Source organism: Anser brachyrhynchus (genome assembly GCF_964034855.1).
Source record: "Anser brachyrhynchus genome assembly, chromosome: 28".
In the NCBI taxonomy this organism is placed as follows: domain Eukaryota; kingdom Metazoa; phylum Chordata; class Aves; order Anseriformes; family Anatidae; genus Anser; species Anser brachyrhynchus.
This window is the reverse complement of record NC_137721.1, coordinates 3,021,342-3,035,727: the sequence shown is the minus strand read 5'-3', so window position 1 is coordinate 3,035,727 and position 14,386 is coordinate 3,021,342. Positions and strand designations below refer to the sequence as shown.

Genomic DNA, 14,386 nt, shown 5'->3' with positions numbered 1-14,386 from the left:
TGAGACATGCGAGGAGCACCCTCAAACAGGAGTGGTGACCCGTTTGTTTTCGTATCCTCACCCTCTTCCTGGAACCTATTGTCTTGTCTTTACACCTTTTCATAGTCTCCTCTTCATCCTTCTAGCACCTGCTCTGCTAGTGTCACGGGGGTGGCTGTTGCAAAACATCCCAGTTAATGCTCCAGACAGCAAAGACCACGACCTTGGATTTTCTCCTTGCTTTGAGCCCAGTTTCCTCCACCAGGTTTCTGGAGCAAGAAGGAAGGTCTGGTGCAAGTGATATGAAATGGAAAATAATGGAAAATAATTTGGAAAACCACCTATTGAAATGTAGACAACACTTTCATCTTTGTTAGCATTTGTCCAGTTCATAATGTAGCAAACAGTTTGCAATCACACTAAAAACATATCCACATCTCTCTGAAAATCCCATCTTTCTTCTACACCGGCATGAAAGAGGGAAACATTTTCAGCACGTTGCAAAACCTGCAAATTTTTGTCAAGTCCTGCCAAGGCGGACGGTGCATTTCCGTCAAGGTGGGGGGAGTACATCCAGTGGTTTCCCCATTCTTTGCCCAGTTGGAGCCGATGGTGGGGTGACAGGACAGCATTTGCAAAGGCCGGTGGGTGCAACCAGGAACTGTGAGCAGAGGAATGAGATGGGGAGGGGCTCAGATGTTCCCACCTTGCAATTTCCAGGTGCGGGAAATGCTAATTCAAGCTGTTGCTTGCAGCAGGTGTGTCACCATCTCTGACGAAAGAGAGTCTCAGATGCATATAAAAGGCTGCCCAGACGCCTGGGTCACTTCAACAGACCCATCTTCTGCAAACCCTCCTTGGACACAAGGTGAGTAGCATTGCAATGGTTCTTGCAGCAAGTAAGGCGAGGGAGAAGTGATTTTGTATAGTACTTCATCTCTATAATACTTCGTATTGTGTCTATTTTATCCCAGTGCTTCCCACTTTGGGGAGGCTGGTTTTGGCTGCAGCAAGGCTTTGTGTTAGTATAAATTAGTAGTATTTCTGTGCCATCTTTAGTGGGGTATAGTTGTTTCTGCTTTGTGGCGGCACACAGCTGAGAGCAGGGTCTCCCTGTGTTTGGTGTCCATGGTCCAAAGGGACGACGAGGAGGAGGTCAGGCAGAGCTTGTAATGGAGCTGGTATCGGAACCTTAATGACTCAAAGCCATCCCTGCCATCGGTGGCATGGTGCTGATATATGGGTTTGTCTGTCCTGCCTGAACAATGCCTCCAGGTCAGCCAGAACAAGCCGCTTCTTGGGCAAAGTTAATAATGTGGTTGGGCTGTGCTGTAAAACAGTGAGATTCCTAAAACCTCTCATTACCTGCTCAGCACTGAGGGGCTGCCGACCACCCCTGGGTGCTGCCAGCCCTGTGGGATGGGGCAGGTCCTTTGCACACACCAGTGAGGTGCAGCTCAGCCTCAGGGTGCCCAGGCGCATGGTGTGGGGTGCTTGGCTCTGTCCCCTCCAGGACTGGGCCTGACCCCTCCAATGGCTTTGGGGTCTCTCAGCAGGTACCCCGAAAGCTCAGCCATGTCTGCAAGCACTGCCACCACCCTGCCTGGGCATCGGCAGTTCCCAGGAAACTGCACGCTGGAGATGGCCCTGAATGCCATCGTGGATGTCTACCACCGCTACAGCATCCGCAAGGGTGAACTCGACCTCCTCAACTTCAACGAATTCAACACGCTGCTGAAGGAGCAGGCGCCGACCTTCCTGGAGGCCTGTGTGAGTGCTGTTGGGGAAGGAATCTCCTGGGGTGCTGGGGCTGATCCTCAGGATGCTGTGGTGGGAGCAGGGTGCCCTCATCCCCCAGGGGCTGTGGTCCATCAGGCCCAGCTTGTGCACTGGGGGTGCTGCCCATGTTCATCCTGCCTGCTAGCACTAGGGTGCTGAGCCCCCAAGGGGGCTTGGGGCAAGATCCTGTCCATCTGGGGGTTTTACCCACAAAACAAAAGAGGGGCTCAATGATCCCGTGGCTTCCAAATGCTTCCTGGGGTATGCGAGAGCGTAGCTGGCTTGGTTTCCACCAGTGGGAGCTCTGCCTGGGGAGGGGGCACGCTAACACGCTCTGTCCCCCATTGCAGAACAGGAACCGTTCCGGCTACCTGCAGGAGCTCTTCAAGGAGACGGACTTAAACAAGGACAAAGAGCTGTCTTTTGAGGAGTTCACCATCGTCTTGTCCAAGGTGGCTGATGACGCCCATCGCATCATCCATGGGGAAAACAGATGTAAACCAGAGAGCAACTGAGATCACACATGCCGTGGTGTCTGGCCCCTGTGAAGGACCCAGAAGGGGCTGCTTGTAGGAATAGGGCTGTGTCTACTTTCTGCCTGCTTGGATTGCTCATAAGACAATAAAGCATCACTTGAAGCCCACTGAGTCCTTCCTATCTCAGCACTCACTGCCCATGGATGGACAGGGTGGGCACCAGCTGCAGAGAGCACGAGGTCCTGCAGCATCCCTGGGAGAAGAGCTTGCCTGAATGGGGAACCCCAAAAACCCCTGGGGGGAGAGATTTATGGCAGATGTGGTGGGTAGGCAGGCAAGAGCTGTATCACTCTGTGCCTGGCCCAAGCCAGTAGGGCTGGGAGGGAATGAATGGCCTGAGGACCAGTGCAGGACACTGAGCTCTGTTCTGTTTGAACCACAAAACTTCAACAGAGCAGCTGCTTTGGAGGCTTTTCTCTGGGGTGAGGAAAATGCATTAATACCCCTGACAGCAGCAGGACACATTCTCATAATGAGAACAAGCCAGGGAGCTCTTAGGAGAAAAAAAAACCAAACCACAGGCAGAAGTCACTATTCGTATATACAGCTCCCACCCCGTGTGGTGCCAAAATCTTGGCTCAAGCTAAAGAAAGCTTTGAAGGTCTCCAGGGAGTAGACTCCCCAGCCTCTCTGCACAACCTGTGCCAGGGCTCTGTTACCTGCACAGCACAGATGTGCTTCCTGGTGTTCAGGGGGAGCCTCCTGTGCTCCAGGTTGTGTCCAGTACCTCTCAACCTGGCCCTGAGCACCTGGGGATGCCCAAAGGGTCCTGCATGTGGACCTGCAAAAACCCAGCCCCGAGGGGCTGCTCCCCAGCAGGGTTTGCAGTTGTGGGCATCTCTCACACAGACCCTTACTTGCTCAGGAAGTATCTGCCTTGCTCAGAGCAAGCCCCCTGATTTCCCCGAGCTAAAACCACATCTAGCAACAAGAACCTATTCCCTACCCGGATCTCAGGCTAATGCCTGTTGTAAACTGCAGTGCACCTCACAGCGACGAACCCTGCCGTGCCCTCAGCCAGCTGCCTGCCCTTTGCTTCTCCCTACTCGTAAACCTGTATTTTGAAAGCACTTTTGCAAATGCTGCCAAGTGCAGGGTGCCCGGTGAAGGCTCAGCTCCTCGAGACACAACCAGTCCTGGTCACCTGGAACCAGATTTTCCGTGTCGTGCGATGCCTGCATCCCTCTCCTTCCCCTTCGCCGCTCCAGCAAGCGAATGCTTGCTCAACCCTGGTGGCCTTGGGGTCAGGATTGCAGCTCGCTGCAGCTGCTTTGGCATGGCCCGCGGGCACGGCCGGGCTGGAAGGCTCCTCCTGCAAGGAGAGACCTGCAGAGCCGGGTCAGGAGTTGTGCCAACACATTCCCGTGACCCTGAGTGGTACCCAGGTTCCCCTGCCGTTTTAAGGGCTGTGTTTGAATTTAAATGGTAAATGCTGCTCCTGGGGGCTCGTTGCTGCTGCCTGGTGGGCACAACCAAACATCTGGCTACTCTCCCTGCTCTGAAACCCCTGGCCCATGCCATGCCCTATGTCCATCCTTGCCCTGTCCACCTCCAGGATGATAAAATAGCCAAAAGCTCAGTTTCGTGAAATTGCTACAAAATTCTGCAACTGAGCTGATGGTCCCCAGCACCCCGTTGTGAAACACCCTGGCCCTTCCTCAGCTGTTTCGTGCATCACGGATCTCCCCTGTTGTGAAATGCGGAGCATCCCCAGCAGTGAGGGCAGGGGCTCGGGGCTATGCCCCCCAGATGCTCCCTGCACAGTGCTGTCCCACGGCCACTCATCTTGAGCTCCTCTGTCCTGTTTTGGCCTGCACTTGGTGCCTCAGATTAGCATCACGTTTGGCAGGTTGAACAAATCCCCAAACAAACCTGCTGAATCAGCAGGGAGGGGATTTTAATAAAGCAGCACTGGAAAATCTTGTTTTGCTCCTGCTCTTCGCTGCTCTGAGCCGATGCGCCTGCGCCCAGTCTCCGCTGCACCAAGAAACAACAAAATAAAATGACACAAAGGGAGGACATGGATTTAAAAACACAAAAATACACCTTTTAGCCCCACCCCGTCCCTGGGGCTTGGAGCATACCGCAGGTGGGGGAACCGCCTCGGGCACGGGCTCTGGCTGACCTGCAGAGCTGAAACAAAGCTCCTGGAGTCACACCAGGTTGGGAAGCCGCCCCATGTTATTTACCTTTCAAGAATAGGTGCTTGCTGCAGGCAGGGGATGGTCCCCGGTGCTGGTGCACAGCTCTGTCCCCATGTCACACAGGCAATCCTGGTCACATTGGGGATGCTTCTGGGTGCACCAGGGCAGGGATGCTGCGAGGCTTGTTGGAAAAGGGCAGATGTGATGCCGGGGGTCCCTTTTGCCTTGTGGCACAGCAGAACAGCTCCACAGAGGGGAGTAAAACAGGTCGGAGGGAAGCAAGCAAGGGAGATGGACTTGTCAAGAGTCAATGGGAAATGACAGCCCTGATAGCCATGGGGACACGGCTTGGGGGACACGGCCGTGCCCTGGCCACCTCCCTGCCACATAGAGAACATGACACACCAACATTACAGGAAAAGCCGCAGAGCCCCCTTTTAAGGAACTACCCCTGAGCCTTAAGCAACATGAGTATGTCATGACGATGGACTGGAATTGGATGAAACGGACATTTCACAATGGGGGGGGGGCAGCGCAGGCAGACAGGCTATAAGAGGTGCCTCGCTCCAGCCCGGCCACAGGTCAACCCAGGACGGTCTCGCTGCTTCGTCAACATGAGCAAGGCAAGTCTAAGGGTGTTGTGGGCTTTGAAGGTCTCCGTGCTCTTTTCCAGGTGCAGGTCGGGCCACTGGAGGTGCAGGGACCCACCACAAGTCCTGGCTGAGGGTGACAGCTTCCATCGGGGCTCATCTGGGCATGACCACGAGAAGTCTCTCGTGGAAAAGACTTCTTGCAGCATGGCCTGACCACCGAGGGGGCTCGTGGATGTCAGATCTCATGCTCAGCGCCTACATCTCCACAGGGGCTTTTGGGGAGCCTTGCTCCAGCAGCACCTGCCTTGCAGAGGAACATTCTGGGGAAAAAAATACAGCTTTCAGATATTCTTGGTCGCACATCCCAGAGCTGAAACAAAGAGAGGCTGCAGCCCCCTTCAGACTCCCTCAGCTTGTGCTAGATGAGCGCAAACCCAAACAGCTCAAATTTAGCCTGAAAACAGACTGACTGCAAGCCAGGCTGCATCCTCACCTGGTGCAAGGCAGCTGGCTGTAGGGGAGCCTGCTGGTGGGCATCAGATGCATTTTGTGGCCCCTGACGTTACTCAGCTATTTGTTTCTCTTCCAGGGCTGCCAGACCCAGGGACCGCTCTCCGAGCTGGAGAAGTCCATAGATGTCATCATCGATGTCTTCCACCAGTACTCGAGACGGGAGGGGGACAAGGACACCCTGACCAGGAAGGAGCTGAAGCTCTTGATTGAGAAGCAGCTTGTGAACTACCTGAAGGTGAGCGGAGCCAAAGCAGGGCTTCTCCTGCCCAGCGTGGGGAGGAAACTGGGTTGGACCCCATTGCCCCACTGGTCTTTACCAGCCCAAATGCCCCCAGGGACCAGATTCATCCCAACAGCTCCCTCCTGCTCTCTTCTCCTGCTCCAACTCCTTCTGCCCAGACCATTCCCTTCCACCTGCCACTTCCCCGCATGCTCCATGAGATGCCGTAAAGACAGAAGGAAACCCACCTCGGCTCAGGTGTACCCGCAGCTGAACATTTATCCTCATTACCTCATCTGCAAAAATCAGAACCCCGTTGCCCAACAGCTCCTTTGCCATCTCAGGGTGGTATCAGAAATACAAACCCAAACACCCGTTTTTCCATAACTCACTCTGCTAAGGCAGAAAGTAAGTGTTTCTAGTCTGACATGCTACGAAAGCAGCTAGTGGCGACAAAACTCCACCGCCTTCACTGGCCTCCTCGTTGCACAGTGTTCCTGCAGCGATGTTAGCCTCCTGCTCTCCCATTGCTTTGCTGCAGTGGGTGTCATTGCTGCACCCAAAGCAGCTCCTGATGGCACAGGGATGGAGCCAAGCACTGGGCTGGGCTGTTGGAGACCCCAGGAGAGTCCCAGCGAGGCTGGGGGGACCTCTGAACTGTGACTGGTGGGACTTTGTCCTCACCCCAGCTCCTTCCTTGCAGCATGTGAAAAACCAGGTCTCCATCGACCAAATCTTCAAGGACCTTGACACCAACAAGGACGAGCAGCTGAGTTTCGGCGAGGTGATGCTCCTGATCATCCGGGTGACTGTCGCCACCCACGAGCACCTCCACTTCTGCGAGGACAAGCTGCACCACCAGCAGCACCAGCAGCAGCACCAGCACCAGCACAACCACTGAAGCGAGCTGTGCTCTGTGGCCGAGGGCTCCCACCCTGTGCTTCTCCCCTGGATTCTCCCCTCCACCCCTCTGCTCCCCCTCTCCGTTCCTCTCTGCCTGCCTCCCTCCCTTCAAGTTGGATGGTTTTGCTGCCAAATAAAGATTTGCCCTGAGGCTGTCAAAGTTCTTCTGTTTCTGCCTGAGTTTTATCATCTTGCTCACCCCCAGCGGGGCTTCAAACCAGGAAATTTGACTTTGAGGTTTTGAAATTTGGCTTTGGCTGCAGGTTCCTAAGGCGATGTGGCCTTCTGGGGACAGCAGGGCTCACTGCAGTGGTGTACCCCTTGTGGTGTCCTCCATAGGCCCAGACAGACAGCACAATCTGTAAGATCTCTGCATTTCCACCTAAAAAGTCCATTTTGGCCTGGAAGTGCTCTTCATGTCCCCTAGGACTCAGCTGCAGTGGTGGGTGACAGAGCTGGAGGAACACCCTTGTAGGGCACTTTTGCTCTGCGTGGCCCTGGCATGGGGCTGGGTGATGGATGCATTGCGTTTTCATGCCAGGGTGCCACTGACAGCAGCGAGGTCGGGGTGCTGGGTTTCACGTGGACAAGAACTGAGAACAACCCCAACACGTTTCTCCGAGCATCCGGGGTTTGCATCAGGAGGTCTGCTCTGAAAAGCTGCTCTCAGGGGCTGGAAATGCCCGCGGTGCCTCCGTGCAGCTTCACATCACGAATGCACAGAGCCCAGCTACTGATTTGCATGTGCCTTTTAGAGGGGAAAAAAGGAACAGTAGTGATTTCCTAAGGGTGAGTCAAACCCCTGAAATTGCCCTGCTCAGTGAAGAAACTGGCCACAAGCTTCCCAAAAGCAGCGGCACTGAAGCAAGCCCCCTGGCTAACACAAGACTGCCACAAGTTTGCTTCACTGCCGCCGGCCAGGTTGCTTCAGCTTCCTTTAGAGTTGATTTTGACATTTGAAATATGTCAAACACCTTCCTACAAGGTAAAATCTGCTGGAGTGAACACAGGTTCTGCTCAGCTCTGCCTGGGGGCCTGCATAGGGTGGCGTGTCCCAGCTGGAGCTAGATCCTGCACCCCAAAATGGGTCTTGCACCCCAGGCTGGGTCATGCACCCCCATCCTACAGCATTTCTGTGTCTCCACAGCAGGGAGAGAGCAGAGCAGGTTCACTGCCACCACCCTGCAAGGGCAGAAGCACATCGTACCCGAGAGCAGAGCAGTCCCATGAGGACATGCCCATTGTGGGACAAGCTGTTAGGGTCCTATCCTGCAGCAGCTCAACTCCCCAGGAGCTCAGCACCCTTCCAGTGGGTGCTCTGCAGCAAGGGGCTCTCCCTGTGCCAAGTCCAAGCGCACAAATCTGGGTGCTGGAGGCACCCAAGGGCCATCCTCGTCCCTTCTACCAGGAACCACTGCTGATGCAAGAGGATATTTGCCAACGCAGCGGGACTTCATGCTGCCCTGACGGCCGGGGTGCGGGACTCCTCTTGTGTCACCTGCTGGGGCTGTCAGACCATGGCAGAGGAGATGAAGCACGAGCCACATCCTGCTCTCAGCACAGTGGGACCAGGGCACCAAAGCAGGGCTGCAAGCAAGCAGAGGAGATGGCTGGCTCCTTCTGTAGTAGCTGAGCGGACCCCAAACCCGTACACATCCCATCACTCTCCAAGAGCTCCCAGGTCCCAAAAAGAGAAAAGACCAAAGCAATGCAAGGAATGTGTTGGATACACCCCGACAATCCCGTATCCCATACGGCAGGAATATGCAGTCAGGCTGAGCAGCTCAGCAGCTTTGGGTGCGCTGCTGCCCGTGGGACGTGGTCATGGTCCTTTTGGGGATGGGGACAGTACCTGAGCCCCTGCAGCCCCACTGCTCCGGGAGCAGCAGCAAGCAGCAGGAGAATGCGGGCTGGAGGGACAGCCCCTGCCTCCTCGCATCCAGCCCCAGGTTGTAGGAAAGGATTTGGCCTCCGGATACCGAGGCCGGGAGGTTTGGGACAGGCTCCGGCTGCCACCTGGTGGCAGGGCCACCGCCAACGAAGGCAGCGCTCATCGCACCCTGCTCCTACCGCACCAGCGCTGCTGCGGCGAGTACGCTTATTATTCTCCTCCACGCGTCTGAAAGAAAAACTGAATTTCTGGGCTGAGCTGGGGGGCACCGGGACGTGCAGCAGTTTGCAGCCACCCACAGCGCTCCTCTTGTGCTGCCCCTGCTCAAGTCGCTGCGCAGTGACACCAGCACGGGCTGGCTTCTTCCCCAGCACGGTCACATCAGCGATCCTCACCTGTGTCCCACGGCAGGCAGCAGCAGGAGAAGCACCGCAAGCAGCAGGTAAATGGTGGCTGCAGGTAAATGCCAACCCCAGCTCCCCCTTCCCTGCTCGGGGGCTGTACCCCACAGCCCCCTCCTTGAGTTTGCCAGTGTTTTGCATTCATATGTTGCTAAATGGCCCAGCCCAGCCCACACCTGAGGACTCTCTCTCTCCTATTTGTCATACTCCCTGTCCCATAAAAATGCCCTCAAGGTATCCCAGCCGTCTCCTCATGCTGCAGACCTCTCCCAGAGCTCCCAGGCTGGAGAAAAGGGGCTGCAGCCTGCAGGGCCGGGCTTTATGAACGACCCTGTAACCAGGAGATGTGGCACAGCAGTAACATCCCCCTGCCCCCTGCTCTGCCCACCATGGACCCCTCTGCCCAACGCAGAACCGCAGCCTGGCTGAGGTGGGAAGGGGCCTCGGGTTCCCTCAGATCTTCAGTGGGAAGGGACCCCTCGGGTCCAACCCCTGCTCAAGCAGGGCCACCCAGAGCAGGGTGCTCAGCACCACGTGCAGAAGCTTTTGAAGATCTCCAAGGAGGAGACTCCACAGCCTCTCTGGGCAACCCGCGCTCAGTCCCCAGTCAGTACAGAATTGTTTCCTGGTGCTCAAAAAACCCTCTTGTCCTGGCCCTGGATGTGGTTGAGATCTTCACCTCCAGGCTGAGCAGCCCCAGCTCTCAGCCTCTCCTCCCACCAAAGGGATGAGGGATGAGCCGTGACAGGGTAAAACTGGTTGGTCCTGGGGTGCCAGCGAGAGCTGTGGCCAGGATCTGACCCGCGCCCATAGCCCAGCGGAGCCGGCCCGGCGGGGGGCTCAGGTGCTGCTGACACTGCTCTGGGTGGGGACGTGCCACCGCGGGATGGCTCGGTGGTGGCAGCTGGCTGGGAGGGAGGAACCGGTGGAAGGGAATGGCTTGGAGTGATTCAGAGCAATTTTCCTCCTAATTCCCTCCGTTCCCAGGGCGGATGTGCGCTAATTGGGGTGGAGGGAGGAGCGCGGCAAGTGGAGGTGCCATTGCCATGCGTTGCCTCCCGTCCTCCTCCACAAACATGTCCTGCCGCACCGCAGTGTTAGGCCACCCCTCCAGCACCCCCTGCTCCGTGCCCAGCTGCGGGGCCAGCCCCGAAGCCTTGCTCCTTGCCCCATCCCGACCCAAGGCTCCTCCAAGAGCTCCAGCTCCCAGGGACCACAAGCAACCTGTGGGCTGCTCCGATTTGCACCAAAATCAGCCGTGTGCCAGGCAGCCTTTGCTTTGCAGAGGGCCTGCAGCAACTTGCAGGGCAAAATTTAGCTCCAGACCATGCTCTGCATCTTGTTTCCAACCCACTTAATTGCAGAGGTGCCTTGTGCCGTGCTGGCGGTATCGGCAGCGACACGTGGGCGGCCGAGGATGGCTCCAGCAACCCCTCCTCTCCCAAACACGCCGCCTGGGAAGGCTGATGCAGAGCGTGATCTCACCTGGCTTCCGACCAGATCTGGCGATCTAGCTGAAAGCTGGCACACCCTGCACGCAGGGAGGGCTCCTGACAGCCCTGTCCCGGTGCGCAACCTGCGGGCTTCGGCTTTCCCGAGACCACACGGGGATTCAGGCGTCCTGTCCCAGCCACCTCGCTGCGTCCGTCTGTCCCCAGCCCTGTGCCATGCTCTGTCCCCAGCAGCCACCAAGTGGCTTTCTCAGGGGAGGGAGCTCATATCCAGACCCATGGGCACCCAGGAGTGGCATCACTCAGGGTGTCCCCACACTGCCATCAAGCAGACAGCATGGTCCTCTTTCTCCTTCCTTGCAGAAGAAACCACAGCTCAGGTGCTGATGGCAAGGCTCTGAACGTAGCCTGGGCTCTCTGTCAGGACATATCAGGCAGATGGAACAGCCTCGAAAATAAGATTAATCCCACATTTTCTGCAAAACCTTATTTTCTCTATGACTTTTTCAAGGCTTTAGCACTGCAGAACCCCATGAAGTCCCAAATCACTGTGATTCTAAAATTAAAAAAAAAAAAACAAAACACTTTATGGGCAGCTAAATGCAGACTTTCAAAAATGAAGAAAAAATCCCCTGTTAGAAATATTTTCGAGCAGATTCCTGCGGCCTCCTGCCACCGGCAAAGCCCATGCTTGGCGCCCTGAGCCGTGCCCGCGGCGAGCGGCTCCGCGCGCTGACCTACATTTGGCTTTCCCAGGTAAACATCCTCGGCAGGCAGGAGGACGAGGGAGGCTCCCTGGGAAGTGCAGCGATGCGGGGAGGCAGAACAGGACAGACCGGGGGAAATCCTCGCCCTCCACCCACTCCTCCCCACCAGGAGCTCGCAGCCAGCGGCTGCTGCCAGTGCGACCTGCGCCCGTCGGCTGGTGGATGCGGGTGAGTGGGGTGAGTCTGGGCCGTTCCTTTTTGTACTCAAAATGAGCTTTTTATGTTTCCAGGGCTGTTCTTCCTGCAGGGCTCGGGGCAGCAGGGACTAAAGACACAAGCACAGCATACGCTGCCCTGCCTCCCTCTGCCCTGCCCCGAGCGCAGCTTCAGGAGCTGATTCATTCCTCCCAACAAGTGCCTGGGGTGGCTGCGGGGATGCAGCTCCTTTGAATTTAAGGAAGTAGGAAAGGGAAGAAACAAAGTGAATTAAGGTGAAAGTCCTGACAGCAGCCAGGGCGAGGGGCAGCCCAGCTGCCAAGGGATGTTTCATTTTGAGTTTTGAGTTTTTGGAAGGGAAGGCCAGGGTTTTCCTGTAGGCAGAGCCACCTTACTGTGTCCTCATGCTTTTCTCCTCACCAGGACTGGCAGCATCCTTCCAACATGTCCAGGCTGATCAAAGCCATCACTGACATGATGGACAGCTACCACGGAAATGCCAGGAAGGGGAAGAAGTCTGAGTCCTTCAGCAGGAGCGAGTTCAAGAAGCTGATCCAGCAGGAGTTTGCTCCTGTCAAGGTAACTGCATGGGATCGAGGGTGCAGCGATGAGTGGGAGAGGTGCCGGGGTGACATCTGAGGGTGGCCAGGGGGTCATGGAACACCCACACCACATCCAGGATTACAGCTGGATTTCTCTGGTCATTGATTTTCCTGGGGTTTAGTGCCACGGGTGCTTTCCTCAGGGCTGTATTGCAAGGCAGCAAAGCCCCCATGCAGTTTCTGCTGTCCCCATCCTCCTGGGACGGGGAGGGCAAGGAAGGGGTGCCTGGTCCCCAGGATGTTGTGTCCCTGCTGTGCCTTCCCAAAACACCAGCCAGGTATTTCTCCCATGCTATGAAATGTTAGCTCCAGACCTTGTGCAGCCTCTGCTGTGACCGCCCTTTGTGTTGCATTGCCCTCGCGACGAGGGGAGCAGCCCTTGATTCCCCCTGGGGACGCTCTGAGGGTCTCCTTTCCTCCCAGAGGTCCCCCACCAGCAAGTACCGCTACATCGGCAGCCCGCTAGATTCGGACACCGAGCCCATGAACAAGAAGGAGAGGGGCTCTGCCAAAGCCTGTGTGTACTGAGGGGCTGCTCCTGGGCCACGGAGATGAGGAGGTAAGGGAGGGCAGCAAGCACACAATGATCCCAAATGGCATTTGCATTGCCTTAACCTGCACGGACAGATCCGTCCTGAGGACTGGCGTCACTCCAAGGTGCCCCATGTCTGCTTTGCCCACCCTCCTTTGCCCAGCAAACACAACCCATCGGGGAGGATGGGATGGGATGGGATGGGATGGGATGGGATAGAGCAAGGAGCTGTGCATCCAGCTCCCATGGGGAGTGTTTAATCAACTCTAATAACTCCAATAAAATCACACAGTGCTAATTGGGTGCAAGCTCCATGCAAAGCATTGCAGCTGCCCAGGGCGACTGGCAGGGAGACGGCATCTGGGGGGGCTGCCAGCTTTTAATGGGGCTTTGGGATGCTTGGGGGCAGCTGCCCCATGGTGTTTTCTCCCCTCTCCTGCAGGATCCTCGAATTCCCCTGTGGGCGAAGGACAGACCACAGTGTGATCGCACGGTGGGGGGGATGTGAGGACGGTGCCCCACTCTATGTATTACCTCCATGAGGCAAAAATAACCCTGGGTTTCCTATTTCTTTTGTCCCGATGCTCCATGGGCGTCTCTTTGGGGTGCTTTGCAAATGCAGCTTGAAGATCTGGGGGGCCGGGGACAGATTTGCTGTTTTCTTCACATAAATGCAGCAGCAAAACCAGGGCTGATGTATGAACCCTGTCCTCTGCCAGCTCCTTTGGTTTTAATGGGTAGAAAGTGAAAAATCGCTGCTCAGAAAGGCTGGAATGAATTATGCAATTAGTTGACTCAGGCTGTCCAGTAATAATGAATAAAGAGAGAAAATTATTTGGGGAAAATTAAAGGTCTGTGGTTGGTAGTTCATCTCTGGCTGATTTGAAGTCAACAACAAAATTCCCACGGGTTTGAGGGAGACAGAAACGTACCTCAGCACTTCGGAGAAGTTTTGGTCCCATAAATACAGCTCAGCCAGTGTGTTGTTTTCCTTTTCCATTGAAAAAAAAGAGAACCCCAGCATTCTTTTTTATTATTTTTATTTTTTAATTTTAGGAAAGCTTTTACCCATGTCTTTGTGTAATGAGCAGAGAGATGCACAAAGAAATGCTGCTGACAGTGAGTGATCAGAGGATGAGGAATGGAGATCTTTTCCTCATCCATTCTTGATTAAGGCTTTGCTCCTGATACAGAAACCAATAGAACAAAGCTGCTTTAATAGCAAGGAGGGGATGCTGAAAACCCCAAGCTCCAGTGGAAAAAGATATTGCAGATAGCTGTCAGGTGTGTGATATTCCTGTCCTCGTCTATAAGTTTTGGAAAGCCAGAGAGCAAAGTCAGAGATAAGGATTCACTTCATGGTCACTTAACCACGAGGATGGATGTTTGCTGCAGTGATATATTTCCCTCAAGCTGATGTGAGCAGGATCCAGTCCTTCAGCTGCTGCCTGTCTGAATGAGTTGCTACATCAGCTGCCTTAACTGTACTGTAAATATCTAAAAGCGTTTCGGGCTTATTTTTGTCTTTCTCATATAAATATTGTGATACCATTAAAAAAAGTAATAAAACCTATACAACACAAAACCTGCCTGATTGCTGTGAGCCAGCCGGTGATCACCAGCTCAGGGCTGCATCTAAAAAGCTGTTGAAGTCGGTGGCCCCATGGGTTGGGAAAAGAATGCAAAGCCCTGGGGATGTGGGGGCACCAGTGGAACCCAGGGCTGGGCATTCCTGAAGGATGTGGAGAGGTTTTGGGGTTTTCTCCATCACCTGGGATCCAGTTGGTGGAGGAGAGCAGGGCTGAGTGCCCAGGGATGATCCATACCAAGTGTGGTCAGAGTATCACAAGGGTTGAAAGCGAGAGAGGCATATATGGAATAAGCATGATTGGAAAATAAGGACAAGGAGCTTAAGGAAA

General features: G+C 55.1%; 3 protein-coding genes across 5 annotated transcripts; all 3 read left to right on the top strand.

Annotated features, from left to right (window-relative positions):
- The first annotated feature begins 761 nt into the window (after window positions 1-761).
- LOC308183911 (protein S100-A8-like) lies at window positions 762-2,396 on the top strand. The gene is made up of 3 exons (XM_080570475.1): window positions 762-847; window positions 1,536-1,749; window positions 2,109-2,396. The coding sequence occupies exons 2-3, from the start codon at window positions 1,555-1,557 to the stop codon at window positions 2,271-2,273; spliced, it is 360 nt and encodes a 119-aa protein (XP_080426601.1). The 5' UTR covers window positions 762-847; window positions 1,536-1,554; the 3' UTR covers window positions 2,274-2,396.
- A 2,508-nt stretch (window positions 2,397-4,904) lies between these two features.
- Window positions 4,905-6,830, top strand: LOC308183819 (protein MRP-126-like). The gene is made up of 3 exons (XM_080570245.1): window positions 4,905-5,061; window positions 5,621-5,779; window positions 6,468-6,830. The coding sequence occupies exons 1-3, from the start codon at window positions 4,957-4,959 to the stop codon at window positions 6,663-6,665; spliced, it is 462 nt and encodes a 153-aa protein (XP_080426371.1). The 5' UTR covers window positions 4,905-4,956; the 3' UTR covers window positions 6,666-6,830.
- A 4,377-nt stretch (window positions 6,831-11,207) lies between these two features.
- Window positions 11,208-14,052, top strand: LOC308183674 (uncharacterized protein). Of its 3 annotated transcripts, none has more exons than XM_080569927.1 (4): window positions 11,208-11,354; window positions 11,757-11,912; window positions 12,359-12,494; window positions 12,910-14,052. In XM_080569927.1, exons 1-3 carry the CDS (start codon window positions 11,340-11,342, stop codon window positions 12,461-12,463), a joined length of 276 nt encoding a protein of 91 aa, XP_080426053.1. In that variant the 5' UTR covers window positions 11,208-11,339; the 3' UTR covers window positions 12,464-12,494; window positions 12,910-14,052. The 3 variants fall into 3 exon arrangements, with proteins under 3 accessions (XP_080426053.1, XP_080426054.1, XP_080426055.1); XM_080569928.1 differs by having other exon boundaries at window positions 11,210-11,345; XM_080569929.1 differs by lacking the exon at window positions 11,208-11,354 and adding an exon at window positions 11,458-11,608.
- The last annotated feature ends 334 nt before the right edge of the window (window positions 14,053-14,386 follow it).

Bases quoted from the DNA above. Each gene is read 5' to 3' on its own strand.
- LOC308183674 (XM_080569927.1), top strand. The intron at 11,913-12,358 runs GTAACTGCATGG...CTTTCCTCCCAG, and splicing joins AGGAGTTTGCTCCTGTCAAG to AGGTCCCCCACCAGCAAGTA.
- LOC308183819 (XM_080570245.1), top strand. From the start codon at position 4,957: ATGGGGGGGGGGCAGCGCAGGCAGACAGGCTATAAGAGGTGCCTCGCT. The intron at 5,062-5,620 runs GCAAGTCTAAGG...TTTCTCTTCCAG, and splicing joins GCTTCGTCAACATGAGCAAG to GGCTGCCAGACCCAGGGACC. The intron at 5,780-6,467 runs GTGAGCGGAGCC...CCTTCCTTGCAG, and splicing joins AGCTTGTGAACTACCTGAAG to CATGTGAAAAACCAGGTCTC.
- LOC308183911 (XM_080570475.1), top strand. From the start codon at position 1,555: ATGTCTGCAAGCACTGCCACCACCCTGCCTGGGCATCGGCAGTTCCCA. The intron at 1,750-2,108 runs GTGAGTGCTGTT...CCCCCATTGCAG, and splicing joins CGACCTTCCTGGAGGCCTGT to AACAGGAACCGTTCCGGCTA.